We start from the raw sequence: 26655 nt of genomic DNA, 5'->3' as shown, positions 1-26655 counted from the left end.
CTGTTAAACCGCAAGAAAGATATTTATATTCAAGACAAAAAAAATAAACGACAACAATTTGAATGAAGACAAATTAGCAAACTACGAAAATACTCTCCAGCAGTAATTCTTTAGCACGAGTTCATAATTTAATCCAGACTTAGTGTCGCTTAGGTTAATGATGGTAGCAAATTTATGCGGGAATTAATACAAGTAGTGGGTTGAAGCTGGAATTTGTGACTCCACCAACCCATTTGCGGTATTCACATCAGCTTATATCTACCCACGGTGGAAAACCAAGTGCTCAAACATGGGAGATTAATTTCAAAACGGATTAACCTTGTCAGCGACATAAATGTATTTGTGAAATTTAAATGACAAGACAATCACGCCCAATTTACTCTCATTATACTTTGTGATGTAACAATGGGCGTTTAATGTCTAGTCGCGGTTACATTGTTTTGTCGTAATGTAAATTTACTATTTCTGTATGTGGCGCAAGTGCTATAATAAATCGACATAAGGAGTATAAATACACCAGGTGTGTTTTGGTGTAGAAGGAGACACCCATGTTATAACTCGACGTTGAGCATGAGGTGTATGAATACACCATGTGTGACTCGTATATCAGATAAATTAACCATGTTATACAGCTAGTCACCCATGTTAAAACAGTCACCCATGTTAAAACAGTCACCCATGTTAAAACTCAACAGTAAGTTTAATATGTACTAACCAACCTAATATCCAACAGCGAGAATATTTGATTCAAGTCCAAGGTTTAAACCGAGCGAGTCGTCCAATAGGTTCCGTATCTGAACACGTCGCTGGCACAGCACTTCGATGTTATACTTGCAATGGTAGAGCTTCTAACAGGGAATGCAACACAAGATCATCTGTACAGGAATGCCCAGCTGGAACCGTAAGTTAAAGTTCCATTATAACTATATCACTTTTTTCTTTCTTTTAAATTTTTTTTTTGATTTTTGGTTTTCGAAAGAGCAGTTTCAAAAATTCTAACTTTAGTGGGGATTTTTAAGTTGAGATCATTGTTTGCGTCACATTAAGATTTTAAAACTACCTTTTCACAAATATACATAACGTATTCTGAAACTTTTAAAGAATGTTAATTAATGAATGTTTTGTATATAAACTTGTATATAAGTTTCATATACAACCTGAAGCAATAAACACCCATGTATATACATTGCCGTGGACCGTGGTTCACCTAAAACATTTCAAAACTTCCGTGGCTTTCAAACTATTTCCCACATTTCCAAATATGGTAACAACGTCACGTGATGGAAAGGTCGTGTGATGTCATATATGTGACATCACTTTTAATTAATGTTACCACAATAAACGGTTTCTCGGAAAAAATAAATTTTGTTCTTCAAACTAACTTTGAAATGTTTTTTTGTTACGTCATTACTACGTCATAATTCCCATTATAATCGCCGATACAGAATTCGTTGAATGCCAATTTGTAAATTATTGTTTCACTTAATTTTACGACCACCTAATATTTCATCATAAACTTTATTGTTTGAGGTCGATTGTTTCCTGTTTATGACGTCACCGAAAGAGAGAATTAACTTTTATGATGTCATAATAACATTGCGACATGGCTAGGGGTGTGAACTTGATTTATTATTACTTTTATTATATTGCTTTCGTAAAAAAAAACATTGTTACATCATATTTCGATTTTATCCCTCTTTTACACAATTTACTATTCTGACGTCATATTGACCCCTTTGTTTACGTCACAGGACAGCTGTCTGAACGAGGTTCGATACCAGAACGGTATAGCAACGTTCACTAAAAGATGCGCCCAGTTTCAACCTAGGCTTGCCCGTAAAATGAGAGGGAACGTTGACATCACAGCTTCATGCAGGGGTGTACACGCGTAAGTTATTACTTTGTAATACAACCATTATGGCTATCATTTTGGTATAGTGTCATTTTGCACCAGCCTAGTGGTCACTAATGGGTTGTCTAAATTGTCAGCCATAAAGAAAAAAAATGACGTTCACAATGTTACGTATATACTTGGTAACTCAAAAGCAGTCACGAGGTGTATGAAAATGTACGTTATTGAAAAAACGGTTTTATAATTCTTTGAATGTTCTTTGTTTATACCAAAACGGACGAGAAAATAAAATAAAAATGTCCCATGCCATCTTCCCCACCCTAATATACATATTAAGGATTAACATTTACCGACCATTTAATTATTCCACAGGAAAGACGCCGTTTGCCAATGCATGTGTAAGAGCGACTTGTGTAACGCCGCGGATTTGCCCTGCAGTGATCGTAAGTATAATAGTGCATGTAACAATAACTCATTATAGCGCATATAATAACAATAATAGCAACTATTATTTGTCTCTGGTTACGGTAGCGAAGATTAAACAATAGTTAAAACCAAAAGACAGGATATAGCGACAAAACGACAGTCGTAAAACACGTTAAAAACATATTTACATTTCATTGAAATAAAGAAGCGTGGTCGCTACACCTATGTAACTTATCGAGCATAAGTGGTAGCACTCGTAACGTTATACTTACTCCACCACTTCTAACCACAGTAACATTGTAAAACATAAAATTGGCGGTAACTTGTAAGCGGCTTGCAAGGTCATTATACCTCTGGGAATTTTTTTTTGCCTAAAGTGCAAAGGAATGAGCGAATTTTTAACTTAGATTTTTGTCTTTTAAGCGGCGTTTATACTGTACAGCGCAGCTCGCTTTGATGTAAAAAGAAAAAGAATGTTTGCAGGCCAGCGTAGATATTTCTTTGTATGTTAATTTTAGGCGGCGTTTACGCAACGGCATTACTCGCTTTGATTCGAAAAGAACAAACTAATAAATATTTACACCCAGCGTCGTTAAGCCCAGCTTAAATATTCCTTTGCATCAATAACAGTCGTGACATGAAAGTTACCGGAAAAACATCACGTTGATCGTGCCTGTAACAAAAGATTTGGAATAATTTCAATAAAATACACATTAATCACAAATAGTTCGTGATCATAGAAAACATATTTAAATAATACTTGCCAATCATCCGGAAATCTTATTCTTGATTTTGACACCACATTTATAACTGGGGGTTGTTTTGGTTGTTTTCAATCGATCATAAATTTTCAACCTTAATTAGTTGCGGCGTATCACTGGTAAAAACGAGGCGTGAGGTTAAAAAAATCCTCTATAAATATGTATAGTGACATTACAATACTTATGATCAAACATGTTTGTTCAAACTTCTTTGTTTACGTCGTCAGCGCAGACTGTGTGACGTCAAAAGCATATTTAGGGCTTGACAATGCCTGTCTGTGACATAACACGCATGATCACAATCCAGGTAGTCTACCACGCTTGTTACGTCACAAACATCATGTTTGGAAGTTTAAACAGGTATCATTGTGACGTAACAGCAACATGGAACACATTCCATATAAATATATAGTACAGTGGGGGAAGATGGGACACCTTTAGCACACAATATCCAATTATCCTGGTTGTGTTTTAAACAGTTAAAAACGGTCTATGGGTGTGTAGGGATACGGTTGTCTAATTCTTTAAAAGTTCTTTATTTACTACTCAGTGGGACAAAAAATAGAATGAAAAGATGTCCCATCTTTTCCCATCCTACTATATACCCTATATGGGTGAGGTCATTAGGGCTTACCCTACTGCAAATAACAACACTTGCTATTCTAGGATGCTTTCCCCGACTCCGCCAACCACGCACGGCTACATTACATTGCACTAACGGTGACAGAGTTGGATCAGTATGCACATGGAGATGCAGGGGACAAAATGCAAGAGCCATCGGTATAACAAGCGCTAGATGTCGAACTGACCGAACATGGAGTGTCTTAACACCACCGAGATGTGTATTACCTCAAGGTAGGAATAGCACAACATAAAAAAGCTCATCTGTTAGGAAAAAAATGTAAAAAACGTATAGTGTACATGGGCATAATAATGTAAATGCACTGAAACTCTTGTGACAAATGTATATTGCATTTATCCTGATAAAATGGCCTGAACGTCGGTCCCTGAAACTGATTTACCAAAATAGTTAGTATAGGTATAATTTATGCCAACAACATTTTAGCTTTATTAAATTAACGTTGTAGTGAACCTATATAATCGAATTACAATAAAATACCTCACTCATGCGAAATATAATGTTTAACATAAACCAAACCCTTATTGCAGTAGAGGATCCTGTCACCACAGCACGTACAACCCCATACGAATGCCCCACTATGGCAGCACCTCCTAACACAAGGATGCGATGCTTACAAGCAAACCGGCTCAACTCCGTATGTACCTTCACATGCACAAGGTAACTAAGTTCGAATCCCGGCCCTGGTAGTTTTACTAACGTTATTTGTTTACAGTGGTTATACTTTAACACGTGGTAGCGCGACACGTACATGTGGCAGAACCGGATACTGGAGTGGTAGCGTCCCCTTGTGTACAGGTGAGTAAGAATGTTATAACCACTAGTCGTCGCTAAAGATGTTTGCTCGTTAATCAAATTAATTTAACTTATTTATCCTCGCGTGGGGCGGGGTAACGACAATCGTTATAACACGGATGTTCGTTTCCATACAGCTCGTACCCTTTTACGAGTTACCAGGTATTTCACCTAAACAAGATTAACCAGTTGTGGTGAAAATATTATGTTTAGGTCACTAACGGCTTTGTTACGTCATAGTTAAGTTAATCTCGAATAGTTAGTATTGTCCAAGCACAGTCTTACGTCGTGCGTCATTTATTTGTTTGTCCTACGTCACTGCGACGTCGCAATAGCGGTCTAGCGTAGGTCAGATTATATAAATAGATTATATATATACAATTTATGGAATTGCGTAAAGGTTAGCTACGTCATCAGGTATGGTATGCGGGGAATTCCCTAGTAAGAATGTGGCCCTAGGTACCGCAGGCTATTTGTGCAAAATTCTCAAAACTCACAAAAATATCAGAAAATGTCAACCTAAGGACAAATATTTCATCAAGAGTATTTTGCGCTGCATTTAACCTGCCTGGTTTTAAACACTTAATAAAAAAACGACCATGTCCACAAAGTCACATATGTGGTAAGCGCGCATGAGCTGCATGACGCAGAACATCTATGTTATAACAACTGCCGCCGTTGCTCCGCCACGGGAGGATACAAGTTTTTTGTGTTTATATGTTATGGGCGACATATATATTTTTAAAGTTAATTTACGATTTTATACAAGAGGCCAAAAAAGTTAACAAACCACATACCTTCTACAAGAAATGCCAGTGTAAAACGCGAAATTTTAGCATGCAACAAATAGTATTGTAACAACATATATTAACCCTTTCACAGCCATCACATGCCCGGCCATACCACCGGTCCCATACCTCGTTATAAACTGCGACAACACCCGGAACGTTGGCTCCAACTGTGAATTGTCATGCACTGGACAATTGACGTTGATTGGACAAAACGAGATCACGTGCCGTAGCAACGGACGGTGGAGTCACGTGATACCGAGATGCGAAAGTAAGTGTGACGTCATAGTATATTTGACCCTTTGTTTGCCTGACCTATATTGAAACAATATTAACATTATGTTTTTATAAGGACGAGGTTGCCAAGCAAGACCCCGCGTCGGTCGCAACATTTTGATGGAATGTGAGGAATTTACCCAACCGTCAGAGGGCGCTAGATGTCATTACTCATGCAAACCTGGATACGAGATGCGCGGCACGCCATCTAGCGTTTGTTTAAATAACAGATGGAGTAACGCAGCTCCTTTATGTTCAAGTGAGTGTGTGGTGTATGTTGTATATGCTATATGTGGTTGATGCGTTTACATAATAACTCAAGTGGGTAAGATTGAAACAGAACACCTACGTTTTAGCAACAGTTGTTGTACCCCCACGGCTATAAACAAGTTTCATTCATTCAATTTACCCGTAAACAATAAACCTTCACAGAAAGAAAAGTAAGAATAGTTGCTGTAGTGGTTTTTACCATTCAATTCAAAAAAACTTTAGATGTGTCTAACAACCATTTAATCACCATTTTTAGAAACTCGTTGTCGTCCTGACATGGGACAACCAGCCTTTGGATGGCTACAATGCTCTGATTATTCCAACTTTGACTCCAACTGCACATTCACGTGTCGGGCTGGTTACGTCTTGAGGGGAGCACCAGTTGTAAGATGCTTGGCTTCCACACGGTGGAGCCATAGTGCTCCAACCTGTGAACGTAAGTGGAGACAGTTTATACGGATTGTGTATTGCATTATTATACATAGTAAGGTGGGGGAAAATGAGACATCTTTTAGTCTATATTTTCGTCCCTTTTGGAGTAAACAAAAACACTTGAAGAATTATAAAACGGTATCCTGACGTCTCCCATTGACCGCTGACGGTATCCTGACGTCTCCCATTGACCGCTGTTGACTATTCAAAACATAATCAGTTTTTTTTGGATGGATTGTGCTAAAGGGTCATGTCTTCCCCTACCATACAGTTGTTATCATGACTATATTTGATTTAAAAGTTGGTTTATGTTAAAATATATACCCATATGTACAGACTACAGTGTCATAAAACCATCTTCAGTGATGTAGAAGTTAAAATAAACTGGTTTTCAACAAAATATATTATTATTTCTGTATAGTAATTATCTTACTGTCATAGTTTACTGATATCTGAGTATTAAACCCCATAAAATTATCTAACCCAAATTATCTAACCATATAAACCCACAATGTATAGTGTGTAATATCTATATATGAAACTAACACTTTATTACTTCAGGTGTTAGTTGTCCACCCATTCCACACTCAGTAACGGGCACATACTCATGCAACAACGCATGGAACGCTGGTAGCGTATGTACATTGTCGTGTAACACAGGGTATGGGCGCGGCAGTTCAACAAGACAACGTGTAAGTGGTTGTTTCGTGCTTATAGTTGTGGTTTTCCTTGCCAATGTCTCCAACCCAGTAATTACTGATGGGTTGTCACAATTGTAACCAATATAAAAAAATCAATTTAAATAAAAAAATCAAAGTAAATAATCACTCACAAAGTTACATACATGGTAACTTGTAAGTGGATATAAGGTGTTTGAAACAGAACACCCACGTTATAACCACTTTCCTTGCAAAGGTTTAAGTTGCAGCTGTGGCTTATAATATATTGTTACTATAGCCAACAATAACATGGTTCAACTTAACATTACAGATCACATGTAACGCCAACCCCAATGTTGGGCCTAGTGATGAATACATGGGAAGATGGTCACCTGCTGTATCACATTGTGAAAGTAAGTCTAACATATATATTACAATATATATCAAAGTTGTTAAAACAACTTCAACTTTCAGAAATAGCTCTTTTACCAAAATCAGAAAGGCTGTTTGTAGTATTTTTTATGCTTAGTAGTAAGTAAGCAACATCAGCAGAATATTTTGTCATACTCTAATAATGTCTTGCCAGAATAAAAATTATTTCTAGTAATATATTAACATGCATTCAGTTTTACATTAAACATCAAATTTTATATAAACCCATTAGAAACAGTAGTAGAATGACTTCAAATTTTCTTCAGAATCTCGATGTGCTGCATTCACCGTTACACCTGGGATGCGTCGTTCATGTTCAAAGTCTGATTATCGTGAAATAGGCAGTGTATGTCGTTTGTCATGTGATCCTGGTTACTTCCGTGCTGGTAGGAGTAGCAGGACTTGTAGGAGGGGTTACTTTGGAGTGGCGCTTGGAAGGTGGTCAGCTGGGAGAACATATTGTATTCGTAAGTACTTGTGTGGGTTAACAGTTTGTTTTTAAAAAACAATTTTTTTCTTGAATTGTTATACAGAAAAAATTAGATTAATGTATATATATATATATTGTGATTAATACTTAACATATAATGAATCAAAATTGGAAATTTATTTTACAAAATTAAAAATAATAAACAGTTTTCAAATATATGGGTGGACACGGTTTTAAACAGTTATTCCCAATAGGTCGTAGTTGTCCTCGCTTACCACCAACAAACTTTGGAGCGGTCTCATGTTCTGATGGCATATACGCTGGTTCTAACTGCACAGTTACATGTGAGAGAGGTTATGAACCAACATCTGAAGCGAACTTCCAATGTGCAATGAATGGAAGGTGGAATAGACCCAAAGCTAGATGCACACGTAAGAAAAAGTGTTTCTATTGATGTGAATCTTGCTATGTAGAGGGTGTGTGACTATTTCATGCGTTGCTTTATAACGTTACTATTTGATTTCCCACATAGGAGTTGTATGCCGCGCTCCAACAGAAGTGACCACGCGTAATATTGTGTTTACATGCGGTAAGGATGCACGTAACAACCCAGTTGTACAAAGATACTTCACTGACTTTGAGTGCCCACTACGGTGCAGGTAAACCAATTGACCCTTTTGTTTTGTATTGATAAAGACATGGCATTTAGGCCAGAGTTGGCTCATTATCCTAATTTTTTTGGTATTAACATGATCAGGCATGTAGTTGACTCCAAAGGCTGTAAGGATTTATGCAGAGGTAATAGGCACCCTCTCGCCTACATCTCAGGCCCTGTGGTGTGCCACCATGAAGGACCTCACTCATGTAGAATAGAACGAGCATATACAATGTTTGGGTAATGGGTCAAGTCTGGCATAAATCCCAAATCTCATGGCATTTCTTGACGTAGGACCCCTCCTATATAGAATACTTCCGTAATTTCATTCTCAATTTTATAAAATATTTAAATCTAACTTTAATAAAAAATAATTTCTCTTCCCAGTTCTGGTTTCCTTATCATCGGTGGCAACAGTAGTAAATGCGGCACAGACGGTGAATGGATTATTTCCCAATCGCTGGAATGTGCTGGTGAGTTTTGTTAACCTCCAGTCTTGTAGCAATACTTTAGCATAAGTTTGTATTTAGTCAAAATCTATCATGGATTTGATGTAGTATGCAATAAAAATAATTACCCACAAAGTTACATTTGTGATAACTCCTAAGCTGGCACGAGGTGTATGAAACAGAACACCTGTGTTATAACAACTGTTATTGCCCTGCAATGCGAGGGAAAAAAGTTACATTCATTCATAGATATATACAAGGGTATAAACTTGAATGTGTGTATATAACAATGTACGCATCATAATACCCATTGTGATGTAGATGTTGATGAATGTGCGGTAAACAATGGTGGTTGTGATCATTTCTGCAGCAATGAGATGGGTGGATACCAATGTTCATGTCGGGAGAATTATCAACTTAACGCTGATGGAGCAACTTGCAGACGTAAGTCTCTTCTGCCTATTCACACACTACAAATAGAGACTCTTAGAACTCATTCTGACTGCTTTGTCAAATGGCATATGTTGGTCCGTAAGCTTTTTTTAAATAAAAGAAATATATTTATGTTTACTGAGTTAATTCATATATATATAGTTATATTTTTTTGGAAAAAAATGGTTTTATAATAATTAGGTTAAATAGATTCCTAATTGCTGTTACCACAGGGTGTGCATTCGAGTTTATAATAATTATCACGTTTTAGGTATCTTTTGCCCTGAGTTTCCCCCCGACAGTCGGAGCAGCGTGACTTGCACAAACGAACGTTCGATCGGTTCAACTTGCGTGATATCGTGCGTTACAGGGTACGAGCCACGAGGTGGAGGTGCTGAGCTCGTGTGTAGAAACGACGGGACTTGGAACGAACTGTTTGCAACTTGCTTGAGTAAGTTTGAGTAACTTCTGCTTTTAATCAGTTCCATGTAAAAGATTTAGACCAACTGTTGTGCATTTTAACAAATCCTACAACCAGTGATTATCTATTTCTTGTTGCAGACCACTTGTGGTACATAAACGTCCCCAATATTTTTATTCCCTGCATTGTACATTCTTTTAACTAAATTGTACAAGATATATTTAAAATGAAAAAAGACAGAAAAAATTGAGAACTGCTGCTGTAGAATGTTTACCATTACAGTAACAATATAAATAACAAGTAACTAATCTATATACACCCTATAACAGAGGTTGAATGTCCCCCACTACGAGTGCCTACCAATGGAACCTTAAGTTGTAGCGAGGATAATCTTTACCAATCCGTATGCCGATCCACATGCGATGTTGGTTTCAATATGATTGGGGTACCCGACACATCATGTACTGAACATAGAGTATGGACCCAAGAATCGCCAACATGTAGACGTGAGTATGATGTCATTAAGTGTGTTGTGATGTCATAGTATGGCTTTTGAATAATTGAATGTATATAACTTGCTTTATCCTCGCTTGGCTGGAAAACCACAGTTGTTATAACACAGATGTTCTGTTTTATACACCTCATGCCAGCTTACGAGTTACCTTGTCTGTAACTTTGCGCAGGATTTTTTGACTAAACATGCATCCAATTCAGGTGTTCGTTGCCCAGAGGAACTCACTCACATTGACAATGGAGTTACTATGTGTTCGGACGCAAACTTCTACAACTCAGACTGCCACTACGCATGCAATGTTGGATATCAGTTCGTAGCTTCACCTCAAGAAACATTACTTCCATTTGGGCTTCTACTTTTCCCCATAGCAACCTGCATGGAGGATGGAACATGGTCGTTGCCAGCGCCGTCGTGCGAGAAGAAACAATGTTTACCAACTTTTACTGATGTTCATTCTGTAAGTTAATGTTTTAGTGTGTAGCATATTATAAATATTCTTTCAGCAAATTATCTGGTATGAAAAGGTAGTGCATTTTCTGACGTTTCGTCTGCCATTGCTGTATGACACACTACGTTTTTATACTAAATAAGCTGCTATATGGGATACGAGAAAATTGGGTTGTGATATTCCTTGTGTAAGTCTTGTATCATATCTCATTCATTGTTTAGCTCTTTTCCATTAATAATATGAATTTCCAACAGTTCATGGCAATATTTCATAAAAAATAGAAATTTTGAGGGTTAGGGTTTGGTGGCTAACTGCTATAGACCTTAGGTACCAAACAACATTTTTTAATCCTTACATTTCATTATTTAGTTAAAATGCTTCGGACTGACCATTTGAGATTCAATCATGTTTTGCAGTTATTTTGTAAAATATGTATTTAGTTTAAAGGCCTCATACACACAACCCAACATCCAATTCTTAATCACCCAGGTTCGACCTAACAGCCAAATAACTTGCACGGATTCCGATTTATTTGATTCTACGTGCACGATGTCGTGTGATGCCGGCTACGAGCTGATTGGCCAAATACGGTCACGGTGTTTGAGCACACAAACATGGTCACATGACTTGGGCCAATGTGAAAGTAAGTTATGTTGGAATATTTAAGTTTTTTATTTGTGCTATATATGGTTACGCTTGCATGAGGAAGCTACTTTACAAGGTATTTCGAAGTTAAATTTAATGCAGGTATTCAATGTCGATTATTAAAATTTGAGAATCTTTGCAGTTAAGGGTTAGAGGTTAAAAACGAAACATTTTCTAAACAGTCAACAACACCAACAGTTTAAACTCAACAATCTCGTTGCAATTTTTACCTAAAATCCTAAATTTGAATTTATTCCTTCCCACCCACCATAGAAATCAGATGTCCCTCCACCCTCCCACCACACGATGGGGCAATATCTTGCAACGATACCAACAGATACGAATCCACTTGCCAATATACATGTAATGAAGGTTATAATATGGTTGGGGTTGCAACATTATTGTGTCAAGCTGATCGTACATGGAGCGCGCCATCTCCTACTTGTCAACGTAAGTTTACAAACTTAAATAAACTTTGTTAGTTTTAATATTTTTTTACTAATATTTTGGGCTCTTCTATCAAAAATTTTGCCAACACATTTTTCAATGTCCCAATATTTTTTTGTAATAGATTTGACTTAGCCTAAATTTTTCACAGGAATCCAATGTAATGAGTCTCGTACCGCGATTGCAAACGGTATTGTTACATGCACAATGGATAATTATTACGCTTCTGATTGTTCTGCTTCATGCAACGCTGGGTATGAATTCGATGAAGCCAACAGTTTAGGAGGGTTGCGTAAATCGCGAGTTAGAGCGATTATAACAGGCATCGAGGCACCAGCAACATTTGAAACAGTTGTTAGTCGGTGTTTGGCAACTGGGGAGTGGGACTCTGAAGCTCCATCGTGTGTTAAACATTCGTGTGAGCCGAGCGAGGATGAAATGAGACAGGTGGGGGGATGTGTATGTGTTTTACTAAACCTACACCTTTGTATGTGTATAGTGCATGCAGTGTTTTGTTCTGTATTTTCTATACATGCTGATGTGTGTTTTACTTTTGCATTATATTCACCACTTACTTTGTTTATTCAGGCTCGATCAAATGGTGAAGTTGAATGTACAGACAGTCAGTTGTTTATGTCATCCTGTACACTACGATGTCATAATGGGTATGAGGTCACCGGGGGAAGTCCCTCAGTACAGTGTGGGTCAACAAGACAATGGTCAGCGGCGATGGGAACATGTCAAAGTGAGGGTTAATTAGGGAAATTTTTTTGTTGATTACTTTATTGGGTTGTTAATAAATAATTATTTTGTTGCTTCTAATACTTGATGGGCATAATGTAATTGATAAATAAGATTCTACAGATTACAATATTTAACTATTAGAGACACCAACAGTTTAACATAGTTTAAACAGAATTTTAAAAATGAATTGATTATGATGAATAACACTTATATAGTTGAAACATAATTTGCTTAAAAAATATCAGGATCTAATAGTCTCATTATTCCAGTACACATTGCGCTTATATTTTACAAGTTTTTTAAGTTTTATTTCAAACTGGTATACATCAAACATAGAAATCCGATGCAATGAATTTGATGAACTTCACAATGGAAGAATGAACTGTAGCGAGGATAATTTATTTGAATCTGTTTGTTCGTTTCAATGCTCTGCTGGATACGACTTGGTTGGTTCAGCAACCTCCACTTGTTTGGCAAATACTTCATTCTCTCATCCTAAACCAAGTTGTCAAAGTGAGGAAATGTTATAATACTCAATATGTATGAATACTCAATGTATATGAATACTCAATGTATATGAAAAAACATATGATGTGTGTTGCTAATACTTAATATATACAATGCTCTATGCTCATGATACTGGCTTTATACATATTAGATTAAAATGTACACAATACTCAATGCATTCTTTAAATGACTGTTATTTTACAGTTAATTCCTCTTATTCATGTATTTAGACAATATTATCTTAAATATCATTATGGAAAAAGCCTCAGTTTTCAATTTAAACAACATCCTTTATTAAATGAATATCACCAACTTTAATTTCAAACGCTTTTTCTAGAAATTGAATGCCCTACCAGTCACACTACTCTTATGAATGGAGCAGCAGATTGTACAGATGGTTCCAGGTTCGAATCCCGGTGCGTCTACGTTTGCAACCCTGGCTATGAGATGACAGACTCACCAACATCTAACACAGAGGATAGCCCAGATACTGCAGTATTAACTTGCACAGCAGATAGAACATGGAATGGAAGGTTGCCGTATTGTAAACGAAAGCAATGTTCCATGCATGACGGCGCAATTACAAGGGTGAGAATAACATACATGGTTAGATGTCAACAATCCTAAGTCTTTTATTTTATTGTTTTATTAAACATTACAAAAAGTAATTAAAAAGCTTTTTTGTTTGTAACAATTACTATTTTTCGAGTTTTAAATTAAAAGGCACCATAAAAGTTACCACTGTTTTTTAAAGGAGCTGTTTTTTAAAATATATTTATATTTACACTGATAATATTCCAAGTAATATAAATATCCTTTTATTGGACCATCTGCTACAAAAACTATGTGTTTTTTATCTAGCAAGACTTCAGAAAATTTACATTATTTCATTATGCTTGATAGTAGAAGTAACAGAATATTCTAAGTAATGATTTTTGCCAGTCACCATTGTAAGCATACATACCCACAATAACCCCTACCCCTCACAGGCAAAGTTGAATGGCAATGTTGTATGCACCGAGTCTTCATGGTATGGATCACATTGTAGTGTTACATGTAATGAAGGATATGTCTTGGTTGGATCTTTATCTACACAATGTACAGCATCAGCTGACTGGGCACCTACCATTGGCCATTGCAACAGTAAGTTTATTATTTTTGGGTAATAAGCCAAATTTAGTTATTACACTTGGGCTAATGGGCAAAATCTGACCTAAATCCCAGGTTCAAAAACTTTAGTATCCCCACAAGAAAATTAACAACGACTTATATATGATGTCATGTTCAAAAAAAGTTCGAAAAAAATAATCAACTACGTTACATACATGGTAACTCGTAAGAAGGACAAAGTGTATGAAACAAAACATCTGAGTTATAAAGACTATGCCCTGCCATAACCCTACTATAACGTAACAGAGGTCCGATGTCCTGCACTAAGTCAACCACAAGATGGCAGTATGACATGTACCGACGAAAATAAATTTGAGTCTGTGTGTTCGTTCTCGTGTGACCGGGGTTATGAAAGAATCGGAGCCGCATCATCCACTTGTCAATCAAACAGGACATTCACGCAAGATGCTCCAACCTGCAGAGGTTAGTAATAGTATGTATATTGTGTATATGATGTATCAGTTTAGTTGTTTGGCGCTTGTTTGTACCCGTAGGATACAGGGTTTGATGCTCAATACTGTTACCATTGTAGTAGTATGTGTCTTTGTGCAGACATTTACCATATGTTGCTTTAACACATTATTAGATTGTAACACCCTGGGTCTTAGAGTAATGGGTCAACTCTGTCCTGAATCCCAAGTTCCATGTGTTACATAATGTAAGACCTCACTCACGCCAATTACAATATACTAAAACATGGATATGAACCTAATGTAAAAATGCATGTGTCCATACACGACTTTAAGCATACTTAATATGTTCCTTTATTCCAGAAATACTTTGTCCAATTGAATTCACCACACTCGCTAATGGGAACGTTGTCTGTTCGGATTCGAACCGGTTTGATTCCCATTGTGAACACACATGTGATGATGGATACCAGCTTACAGAGGATAGTTCACCCACCACAAGATGCCAGATCGACTATCAATGGAATGTATTGAACAAACCAGTGTGTGTGAAGAAGTTGTGTTCACATGCAGACCCTACTTTAGTCAATGTGAGTTGCTGTATATGAATTATCGCAAAGTAGTATAAGATTAATGAAACAGACCTTCCGTGTTATAGCTAGAAAACATATGTGGTAACTTGTAAGTGGTTTATAAAATAGAACACCGGTTATAAGGACTGTCATTGGCCTGCCATAAATAATTTATATTTATTCTTGTTTTCCCTACCAGGCACTTGATCATGGCAGCATAGACTGCAGTGATGACATGCGCTACCAATCACAGTGTACTCTTACTTGTAACATTGGGTACGAAAAAACAGGATCTGGAAACACTGTCTGCTTGGCTGACCAAACCTGGAGTGAAAACTTTGGGGTCTGCAGAAGTAAGTGTAAATATACCAGGTTCAAGGCTCACTGATGTGACATTTTATCCCAGTAGTCCCCAATGGTTTAGTTTTTATTAAATAACAAAGCAGTTACAGTAGAATAATAGATAGAAGAAACATAGGTTGGGATAATGCAATAATTTCTAAGTTTGACTATTGTAACAATGGTGTCCCGTAAAACACAAGATTCTTAAATGTTAGCTGACTATTATACTCACTCTTGATTTTATAATCAATTAAATGTCACAACGAATGTTAAAAATCTTAACACTTAAATTTTCACAGAGATTGAATGCCCCCCATTCACCCCACCCATTAACGGGGGTGTGACTTGCTCTGATGCAAACAGATATCAATCTAACTGTTTATTCCATTGTGATGCTGGGTATGAAATAATTGGGGAAGTGACATCACAATGCCAACACAACCGAACGTTCAATAATGAAGCTCCTGTCTGTCAAAGTAAGTTTAAAGTTTTTTTAAGCTTACTTTAGAAAAAAAAGAAAACTTTAACTTAAGTTTTTAATTAAGAAATTGGCAGAGCATGAGGTGTATAAAGTCACCATGTATGTATAGTGTGCAATATTTGTGTATTAAACATTTTCCACACATAGAATAAACATAAAACTCGACAGTGAGCATAGGTGGACACTACAGATGGTGTGCAATAACATTCTTTAAAAATAAATGAACAAAATCTTTTCTTTCAGAAACTCGTTGTCCAACCACCCATCTCACAGCTACCCATGCTACAACTGTCTGTAGTGAAAGCAACTTGTTTGAATCAGTGTGTGGATACGAGTGTATACCTGGTTATGAGGTCACACAGGGTGTTACCACGGTTACATGCATGGATGACCAAACATGGAGTGGGGAAAAAGTAACTTGCGAGAAGAAGGTTTGCTCATCAAACGACACCGACCTAATCAAGGTGGGTAATTGTATTGATATTATAGCAGTTGTCATAGGTTATGTCTCCTTTTCCACACATTATGATAGCTAAAAATCGACTGGTGTGGCAACCATAGATAAATCACTCAAATTCCTTCCTACAAGTTTAAAAATGGCTAAACCAACCAAAAGTCATGTATGTTTATCCACACACTGCAATGAGCTCAGCAACTTGACTGTGGGCATGGGAGTGGCAACCATAAATAAGTCACTCAAAGTCCCACCACTAGGATATAAAAAACCAAACCAACCAAAAATCATGTCTGCCTATTTACACATTAACCCTGTATCCCACCACAGGCTGAGAGAAACGGGCAGCTAACTTGCACCGACGGCCACATATTTAACTCTGTATGTTCATTACAATGCGACATTGGGTATCGACTGATAGATGGAGGGTTGAATGAAACAAGATGCAATGAAGATGGTGTTTGGGAGGCTACAATTGGATATTGTATCAGTAAGCTGCTCATACTATCTTTACATTTTTATTTAATATTTCTATTGTACGATCAAGTGTTTATAACTTACAAACTATCTTTTTTTTAATTTCCCTGTTCTATTTAATTATTAATAATATTTTAAATTCGAAATAAATGTTTAACGAATATTGTTTTAAACACATATATCAGACCATAACAACCTTTTGTAATTTAACTCTTCGTTTATAACTCTTGTGGTGTTTTATAATTTGTTTAGCTTAACACAGTGTTTAATATTGTCTTTCTATATTGATAGGATATAAATTTCGCTACTATTTATAATAATTCATAAATACCAATATATTATTATAATCCTAACCACTATATTCACAGAGATTGAATGCCCTGTGCTCATTGATCCCGTGAATGGCCGCATCAGTTGCAGTGAAAATAGCAAGTACCTTTCTGAATGTGAGTTTGAGTGCCATGCTGGGTATGAGGTCGTGGGAAGCGCAACAACTTTGTGTCAAGCGGATAAAACTTGGACCAATGTCTCACCTACATGTCAACGTAAGTATTTATATATGTATAATGCATTTGTGTATGATGTATAATTGTGTATATGTATACTATATATATATCGTTTATAATTGTGTATTATGTATATATCTTAAATATTTCATGCCAGATTTTTTAAATATCGTGGCTGCAGTTTTAATAAAAACGACAAATAAATAAAAAATAAAAAGAATTGTAAATAAGTTTTGTTTTCTTGTTTGATTTTAATTACATTTGTTTTTATTTAATAAGTTCTACATCACAACTAAACATACGATATCACCACTATCCCAGGTATCAGTTGCCCATCCAGCCACCTCACACTTACCCATGGGTCCTCATCATGTACAATCACCAACAAGTTTGAATCAGTGTGTACATACCAATGTAACCAAGGTTACGAAATGTCAAGCACAGATTCTAACCAATCAGAATGCACGGATCAAATGATGTGGACCAATCAGAAACCAACATGTATGAAGAAGAAATGCCCAATGAACAGCGCAGATATTGTAAAGGTAAACTTAACATAGTGCCAATACTTTAATCAGCTAACCTCATGCTCCTGGTCTGCTGATTAAATACTATGTATAACTCCCATATAAAACTAAAAAAACCTTTTTTTATGCTTTATAATTTATTATTATTATGTTATTTACCTATTATTTCAAGGTAACACACAGACTGTGACCTAAACCCTAGGCTTCCTGTCATGCCTGCAATAATATCTTAACAGGCATGCAATATTGCAATAATGCCTGATCTGTCTGCAATACAACATGGAATATAGTATAAGTCCACCCCTTATTAACACCAACCCTTCCCCATCCAGGCATCACTGATCGGTGAAGTTGTTTGCTCCGAAGAAAATCTTTATGAATCCCAATGTTCCCTTGATTGTCCCCCTGGTTATGAGGTCACAGAAGGCAACAGTGAGATTACATGCACACATACTGCTCAGTGGAGCGGAACTATGGGATATTGCCAACGTAAGATAGATATCTTATAAAATTTATAAAAAAAGTTAAAATATATACATTTAAAATATTGCAAGAAAATTTTAAATATGTAGACCCTTTTATTCCCACTTTAAAACATTGACAAACTGTTATTATAGCTCAATTCAGTTGCAATTAATATGGTGATAAAGAATTGAATACTATACGCACCACCCACAAGCCTTAAAGGTTCAGAACCAATACCATTTTGGTAATGGACCAAATCTTCCTAAGTTCTGTGCCTCTGGCATGCCCTGCCATAGAACATCACCCATATATATATATATATATTTAACGTTTATACTTACCACACGCAGGTATAAGTTGTGGCGTTCTCACCCCACCCACCAACTCCACTATGGTATGTTCCAACCAAGATAAATATGAATCCACTTGTGAGTTCACATGCACACCTGGGTATTATCGTGCTGGTGAGCATTCTACAACCTGCCAAGCCAACGGAACATATTCAAACCAACTGCCTTCTTGCCATAGTAAGTAAACAAACAACTGTTTTATATTTACATATGCTGTTAGCGTCAAGTGTATACAATTCTAAAACTATCTTCAAAACTTTTGGTCATTTTATGTTACATCCACAATTATCCAAAACTGTATTATATGAATTAGAATATTTATATTAGCTTTTAAATAAAAAGCAATTAAAACACGTTTTATCTTCCAAGCTAAAACGTATTTCATCTCTATTATGTAACAATGGTATATTGAACAATAATTAATTCCCCTATTACATTACAGAGATTAGTTGTCCCGATGATCACAACAGCGTTCAGTTTGGTACCGTAAATTGTACAGAAGGAAACCTTTTCCAATCTGTGTGTACTTACCAGTGTAATGAGGGGTACCAGGTGTTCGGTAGTTACATCACAGAAGCGCATGTGACATCACAATGCCAGTACTTTGGTGAATGGACAGAGGAAGTTCCTATTTGTGAAAAGAAGACTTGTTCGCACGAAGATGAAGCGTTTGTTGCTGTAAGTTATGGAGTGTGGGGTGGCTGTGGTTAGAAGGTTATATATATGGGTTAACAGTAATTGTATTGAACGAGTTTATGTTGTCAAACACAGATTTTAACAACTGTTTTTTTTATTAATGCCCTTCTCTGTTTTTAAGTAATTTGGTCTCGCAATTGTATTCGAAGACAAAACTAAAGTTTACGTTGTTATGGCAGGCCATGGAGACAGGGATGGTTGATTGTAGTGATGCGAACCGTGCTGGGTCCGTTTGTCGAATCACGTGTCGTGATGGACATCATGTGATTGGTCAGAATGTGATCACATGTACAAGTGCTGGAGCGTGGAGCGGGTTTATTGGATACTGTGAAAGTAAGTGAGCTTTGTTATAGTTGATTTAACTACACACACAAAGTCACATACTTTGTAACCCATTTGTTAACCCACATAAAAACATTTGTTAACCCACAATATCAGAGAAAAAAAGGTGATTTATGCATTCAGTGATATACAAAGATGTAACGGGAATTTGGGTTGTGTTAATATAACATCGATAAAGGTGCCTTTCTTATTTAACTCAGATCATTAACTGTAACATTATATATTATTCCACTAAATAAATACATGTTGGCCACAGATATTGAATGCAGCTCACTCACCCCACCCAACCATGGAGACATCACATGTACCTCTGATCACGACTTTGCATCTACATGTACATACCAATGTAATGAAGGTTACCAATTCATTACATCCAACCAAGCTATTCCAGTCAACATTTCAACTCGATGCACAGCGGATACAACATGGACTCTACCAACACAGCCACAATGTCAAAGTGAGTATTCATATTTGATGCATTTATGTATTAAATCTACACTGTAATAAAAATAACGTTGGTAAACTAGAAATCTGAATTTTTAATTGGGTTAAATTAAGCCTGGTATCAAGAGTGGCAGAATTGTGCTATTTGTCACTTTGAGCTTAACCAAACACATTTCATTCACAGAGAAACAATGTCCATTGTGGTCATCATTCAATAATGGAATCCAAAACTGCACCGACAATAACAACTATATGTCACAATGTTTATATGTATGCGATGATGGCTATCGTCTTGTACAACCCAGTAATTCAAACAATCAACACAGTGAGGTTATAACATGTGGTAGCGAAGGTGTATGGGATGTCAATGAAGAACCACAATGTACAAGGATAATGTGTTCACCAAACACAACACAAATACAACAGGTGAGGCATTTATACTTGCCTTGAATTTGTAACAATTTAGTGGATAAATGCGACCTTTTCATTCTCACGTTGCGGGACAACGACAGCTGTTATAACACAGCTGTTGTATTTCATGCACCTCGTGCTCGCTTAGAAGTTACCATGTTTGGGATTTAAATAAAAATAACTAAGAGAAGACTATTGTTAAAAATGCAAAGTTAATATCCTTATTTTTATTAGCGTATTTTTTTGTGAAACTTATTTTCTAAGCTACAAAAAGTTTTCTAAGGGTTAATTTACAATAACTCTACATTACAACCATTAAAAATAATATCAACTATGACATCACAGAGTGAGCCTCATGGTGTAATCACTTGCACAAATAATGCATTGTTTCAATCACAATGCTCACTACAATGTAACAAAGGATATGAGCTTGGTGGAGATAATAATGTTACAAGTTGTGGATCCTCGTTGGAGTGGATGCCTGTGTTATCCTCATGTGAAAGTAAGTGTTGGTTTTTTTATATTATTGGGGTGTTTTATGATACATAGTGTTCAGAAAGTCACTGTGGACTTATTTATTAACAGACAGATTTATGTGAGTAACACATTCATGCTTCAGTATAGAATCCTGGAGATAAATATGTTGTCCAATTATAAACGATATTGAAAGTGACCCTGGTTAGCATCAATACCTGAACCCTTTTTATTTCTAAACATCTTAAAATATTTATAATATATTTACCTTATCCATATAGAAATCCAATGTCCACCACTGATGGCTCCCACTAATGGACAAATATCTTGTTCCGAGGATAATTTGTTTAAATCTCGATGCAAAGTTACATGCGACATCGGGTATGAGGTCGTTGACCCTGAGGATGATTATGATGTCATCAAAGGAATACAATGTCGTGCTGATGGTACCTGGTGTGGGGAAGTACCAGAATGTAGAAGTAAGAATTAAATAATGAAAAAAATTATTACTGAACCTCATGTTTACAGAGCTTTGGTTGCCACTCAAATTAAAATTGTATGCAGCTATTGCTGTGATAATCTATATTTACAATTGTTGCCGTTTTAAAAAAATTCTTAAAATATTTAAAATTTACCTAAAAATCTTTTCTTTCAGAAATTATGTGCCCATCTAGTCACATGACCATCAGTCACGGTTCAGTGGTTTGTTCTGATTCCAATATCTACCAATCACGATGCAGCTACCACTGTGACGTCGGGTATCACATGATACAGGGACAGGTTGATACAGCAGAGTGCATGCATACTAAGATGTGGAATAATCCAACACCAACCTGCGACAACAACCGATGCCCTGCCAATGATACAAGCATTCAAGAGGTAGCGAGGTTATATATTTTATAGGTGTCAAATTTTATCACAGGCGCATATATAGGCGTCAAACTTTTATCTCAACTAAACCAGGCATTAAACACAAGATGGTAAACTAACTTTTTGTTATCTTCATAGGCATTGGTGTTCGGTGATGTCACATGTACTGATGAAAATAAGTTCGGGTCTCGATGTTTGCTAAGATGTTACGATGGGTACGAGATGAGTGGAGAACCAGGAACTAATTGTTTGGAGTCAGGAGTGTGGAGCAATGGGATTGGGCTTTGCTCAAGTGAGTTGTTTGAATATAATAAGGTGTTTTTTTAACATCGGTGAGGTTCTATGTTGTACTTTGGTGTGACTTGAAATCTTGCCCAGGTTTTAAAAATATATTTCCTTAAACGTATAATAGGTTGGGGTAGGATTGTCCATGTTTCACTTTCTTTTATCGACCCACCATTCTAAAATAACATTGTTAGTTGGTAAAAACATGATTAGGAAATATGGGATTTTATGTAATAATGGTATTCATCTTACTGTACAGTACTATAATGCAGTCACTGATGTGAGGCTTGTACCATGCATGTCTTGTCCAAGCCACTTACTTTAGGTAAAATACAAACTAACCAATAACTTGAACACAGAGATTGAATGCTTGCGATTAGATGTCCCACACACCACCCTACGATGCACAGACGGTGCACACTTTCAATCCATATGTGTGTTTGATTGCATAGAAGGCTACACCCTTGAGGATCCCACCCCTTACAACATGGTGTGTCAGGCTGATGGGAGTTGGGTGGGCAATACACCAACATGTCAAAGTAAGTATATTGTGGCAAGGATCAATGAAGTCAAGTTTGTTTTAAATATCCAGTATATTACATTATTCCACTTTTTATATGGGCGAGGTCCTACAGCATTTTACACTATGGGATCTGAGATTTGGGCCAGAGTTGGGCCATAACTGACCACTAGGTTGCAATGACTGTAAGATATCTTGCCCACATATGCCAACAGTATCGAGTATTGAACCTGGTATCATTCAGTTACAATACAAGTGTTCACTGAACCATGGCGCTGGTATATTACATCATAATCAGAGTTTAATTGTCATTATTACATCACAGAGATCAATTGTCCCGCTGAACCAATAAGACACATCGAAAATGGTCAAGTGTCTTGTGACAATGGGAACAAATATGAATCACAATGCGTGTTTGTTTGCGATCCTGGGTTCACAATACATCATAATGGTGATTATGATGTCACAACACTTGCATCTACCTGCTTGGCGAACGGAACTTGGGATTTTGTATTCACACCTCAGTGTGTCCGTGTTACCTGTCCTACCATGGTAAGTGCGTTTTCGTGGTCTGTGCATTGTTTTTATCTTTAAATTGATGTAAAACTTTTTTACCTTTCTTTAGTTTTTGGCCTTCATATAAAAAATAATAACCGTTTACTTTTTTATTGAAAATTGCTTAAATGATTTTATTTTATTTACAATCATATTTCTTGCATAGAAATTTCCCTATTACTAAGTTAAAGTTTTGATAACATCATATTTGTTGCAGAATGTTATGAATGGTCGACTTAACTGTAGTGAAAGTTCCACATATGGCTCACGATGTGCATTGTTATGCGACAATGGATACCAACCATCGTCACAATCGGTCATTGTTAATTGTGATGTCACAGGACAATGGTGGCCACAGCTTGCAACTTGTCAAAGTAAGGGAGTGAAACTAGTTAAATGTAAAAGCTTTTTCTACCAGCATCTTTTTTTAACTATTCTAGAATAATAAAAAAGCATAATAATTTTTTTTTTACTGAGAATAATATACCACAAGTATCATTTTTAATAGCACTTTTGGTAAAAATCGTGATTCAAGAAATTTTAGAAAATTTTGGACTTTGTTTTATCTAGCAACATATAATGTCAAGATTCCTGTTGCCCATTCATTACTTTGTATTACATAGAACTGACATGCCCAACCCCTTCCATACCCAACACCCACCTCACTTGCTCCGATGGTCACAAGTTTGCTTCTATATGTTCCTTCAGTGGTTGTGACCATGGTTACGAAGCATTGGGTGATTATGATGTCATAAGCTGCATGGGTGATGGACAATGGCTGGGCTCCGCGCCTCAGTGCACAAGTAAGTCACATGGTTAGTTGCTTAGCAACAAATACTGTAGGGAAATAAACTTTAAAAAAAAAAATTTAAAACTGATTACTCGTTATTTTTAATTGATTTAAATGTCTTGACAATGCTGTTCATTTGAAATAGAGCTCGAGGTTCATCTAGTTTATTATTAAATGAATTTTTTTTTTCAGAGAAAACATGTTCTGCTTCATTCCTTACCTTGAACAATGGACGTGTGTTATGCAACAATTCAAACTATTTCCAATCTGAATGTGAATTCTTATGTAACAATGGATATGAATTAAACCAAGCAACAAACATTGCTCATTGTGGGGATACAAAGGAATGGGACTTGATGGTGCAACCTGCGTGCATGCTTCGGCGAACATGTGCATCTAGTGTAAGTGGTGTCAATTGTTGATATTATTCATTCACAGATTTGTTCACACAAATGGGGATATAGCTGTAATATGACATGACAATTTATATTTCGCCTGTTTTTTCCAAAAGTATAAAACAATTAGAAAAATGTGTACCCATCTTTATGTATGTAGCAATAAATGTTGCTATTTGTTAAATACAATTTTTAATATTTATCATAATTTTTTTATGTTACAGCACATTCCATACGGGACCATCCAGTGTGAGAATAACTTGTGTCGTCTCAACTGTGACTTAACATCAACTTTGGTTGGTGCAAGCGAAAGTAACTGTACCGAAGTAAATGGAATACTAAGTTGGTCAACACCTTTGGGAACATGTCTACGTAAGTTAACATTAATTGATATTGTTTTGTTAATTTTTTGATTATAAGTTATATGCTATGGCAAAACTTGCCAGGTGAAGTCCATAACCCAAAGATACTTATATATATATAAGAGGTCTATGTTGTAGCACCCTGAGTGCTTGTGTAATTCAGGCCTACATCCTAGGTTTTATGCCCTTTGACATTGTAGAACTTCACCCACATAGAATAAATCAAACTCCATTATGTCAATATAATTATTATCCACACAGTGTTAATTATACCATCCAACCCAGGTCAATCATGCCCCGCCCTTACCACGCCCACACACGCAACCATGGATTGTAACAACCGGTTCAAGTTTCGTTCTGTTTGTCGTTTCCGATGTTCTCGTGGTTACCGTTTGTCTGGATCGATCGCAACGAGGTGTAACGCGGGTCTTCAATGGACCAATCAGGTCCCCTCATGTGAAGGTAAATTAACCATTAATGTTTGTGTCTGTTAGTCTAGTGCTATGCCTCGTAAGCGGGCATGAGGTGTATGAAACAGAACACCCCTGTAAAAGCAACACACAGGTGTAAAATACATTGCACCAACACTTGAAGGTAAATAAGTTACATTCATGTACTACTAGACTGTGGCAACCATGGATAAGTCACTTAACATTAACAAAAATTAATCTTCTAGTTATTTCCTGCAACGCCACATTTCAAAACATTGAACACGGAAACGCCGTTCAATCGAACTCTAACATTCCAGGGTAAATATTTATGTTAAAATAACTTATTGTTAATTAATCCATGTATTATGATTGCATTGTCACAACATATAGTAAGTTGGGGTAAAATGGTGAAGGTTTTTATTCTCCTTTATAATTCAATTTGGTAATTAACAAAGAATATTTTAAATAATATATCTCATATCCCGTATCCCCTTGACATTAAAGAGCATTGTTACTTGTTAAAACACGATTAGGAAACATGGGAAATCATCTTACTCCACAGTACTATAGGCATTAATATATATACCAACCACAGGTCAGTTACAACATACACCTGTGATGATGGGTATCAACTTGATGGTCAAAGTCAAGTGACGTGTAACAATAATGGACAATGGAGTTCTGTGAAGCCACAATGCAAACGTAAGTTACAACTGAACAGTTTTACAAGCATAATGGTGTAATACTTGCTTTATCTAAAAAATCAGTTTATCAAATATTAAAGTAACAAGTTGCTGCTTTTATAATGTGTGTATAATATGTTCTCATCACATAATAAGATGGCATATGGTTTAAGCTGACACCGTTGGTCTACATTTTCAAACGTGTTTTACTTTATTTGACTTATCTTAAACCCATCTCTCACCCCAGGTTTACAGTGCCCACCCTTACACATTGCTAATGGTGGCTACCAGTGTAATAGAGACATCCATAATGAAATGGGGTCGGAATGTAACTTCACATGCAACCAACTACACCAGCTTGATGGCAACCATACCACAACCATATGTGGTTCAAATGGTCAATGGACAAACCAAGCGCCATACTGTAGGGGCCATTGTGATGTCATATTCAACCATATTGATAACGGACAAGTGACGTGCACCAATTCAAATTACCACCATTCACAATGCAGGTTAATATTCAATATATTATCATTAATATATTTAATGCGCTTAATATTATGATATACTTATATTAAACAGTCCAGTTAGTTTTGGATATCTAAACTGTTGATGTGTTA

The 26655-nt window shown here is 36.4% G+C and overlaps 1 protein-coding gene across 1 annotated transcript in view; it reads left to right on the top strand.

The window, feature by feature from the left end:
• Positions 1-26655, top strand: part of LOC149741298 (complement receptor type 1-like) — a 39895-nt gene that overhangs the window by 10505 nt on the left and 2735 nt on the right. Inside the window, exons 4-57 of the mRNA XM_089873206.1 lie at positions 734-901; positions 1752-1888; positions 2225-2295; positions 3706-3894; positions 4210-4339; positions 4395-4477; positions 5357-5533; positions 5615-5797; positions 6065-6244; positions 6802-6932; positions 7231-7312; positions 7598-7798; positions 8016-8192; positions 8294-8420; positions 8804-8889; positions 9187-9309; positions 9569-9748; positions 10048-10224; positions 10433-10689; positions 11170-11323; positions 11599-11775; positions 11924-12219; positions 12361-12517; positions 12853-13029; positions 13361-13611; positions 14013-14166; positions 14440-14616; positions 14967-15193; positions 15375-15528; positions 15817-15993; positions 16242-16462; positions 16783-16942; positions 17298-17474; positions 17757-17980; positions 18295-18451; positions 18778-18954; positions 19220-19455; positions 19653-19806; positions 20072-20272; positions 20444-20685; positions 21016-21172; positions 21426-21623; positions 21800-22023; positions 22153-22306; positions 22659-22838; positions 23145-23371; positions 23592-23748; positions 23998-24177; positions 24357-24565; positions 24784-24931; positions 25207-25383; positions 25598-25670; positions 25948-26054; positions 26283-26547. Of these exons, the coding sequence (XP_089729332.1) occupies positions 734-901; positions 1752-1888; positions 2225-2295; positions 3706-3894; positions 4210-4339; positions 4395-4477; positions 5357-5533; positions 5615-5797; positions 6065-6244; positions 6802-6932; positions 7231-7312; positions 7598-7798; positions 8016-8192; positions 8294-8420; positions 8804-8889; positions 9187-9309; positions 9569-9748; positions 10048-10224; positions 10433-10689; positions 11170-11323; positions 11599-11775; positions 11924-12219; positions 12361-12517; positions 12853-13029; positions 13361-13611; positions 14013-14166; positions 14440-14616; positions 14967-15193; positions 15375-15528; positions 15817-15993; positions 16242-16462; positions 16783-16942; positions 17298-17474; positions 17757-17980; positions 18295-18451; positions 18778-18954; positions 19220-19455; positions 19653-19806; positions 20072-20272; positions 20444-20685; positions 21016-21172; positions 21426-21623; positions 21800-22023; positions 22153-22306; positions 22659-22838; positions 23145-23371; positions 23592-23748; positions 23998-24177; positions 24357-24565; positions 24784-24931; positions 25207-25383; positions 25598-25670; positions 25948-26054; positions 26283-26547 (9365 nt within the window). The remainder of the gene's footprint in view (positions 1-733; positions 902-1751; positions 1889-2224; positions 2296-3705; positions 3895-4209; positions 4340-4394; positions 4478-5356; positions 5534-5614; positions 5798-6064; positions 6245-6801; positions 6933-7230; positions 7313-7597; positions 7799-8015; positions 8193-8293; positions 8421-8803; positions 8890-9186; positions 9310-9568; positions 9749-10047; positions 10225-10432; positions 10690-11169; positions 11324-11598; positions 11776-11923; positions 12220-12360; positions 12518-12852; positions 13030-13360; positions 13612-14012; positions 14167-14439; positions 14617-14966; positions 15194-15374; positions 15529-15816; positions 15994-16241; positions 16463-16782; positions 16943-17297; positions 17475-17756; positions 17981-18294; positions 18452-18777; positions 18955-19219; positions 19456-19652; positions 19807-20071; positions 20273-20443; positions 20686-21015; positions 21173-21425; positions 21624-21799; positions 22024-22152; positions 22307-22658; positions 22839-23144; positions 23372-23591; positions 23749-23997; positions 24178-24356; positions 24566-24783; positions 24932-25206; positions 25384-25597; positions 25671-25947; positions 26055-26282; positions 26548-26655) is intronic.

The sequence above is a fragment of the Ciona robusta genome, chromosome 1 (genome assembly GCF_009617815.1).
Source record: "Ciona robusta chromosome 1, ASM961781v2".
NCBI lineage: Eukaryota > Metazoa > Chordata > Ascidiacea > Phlebobranchia > Cionidae > Ciona > Ciona robusta.
This window is presented reverse-complemented; position numbering and strand designations above follow the sequence as displayed.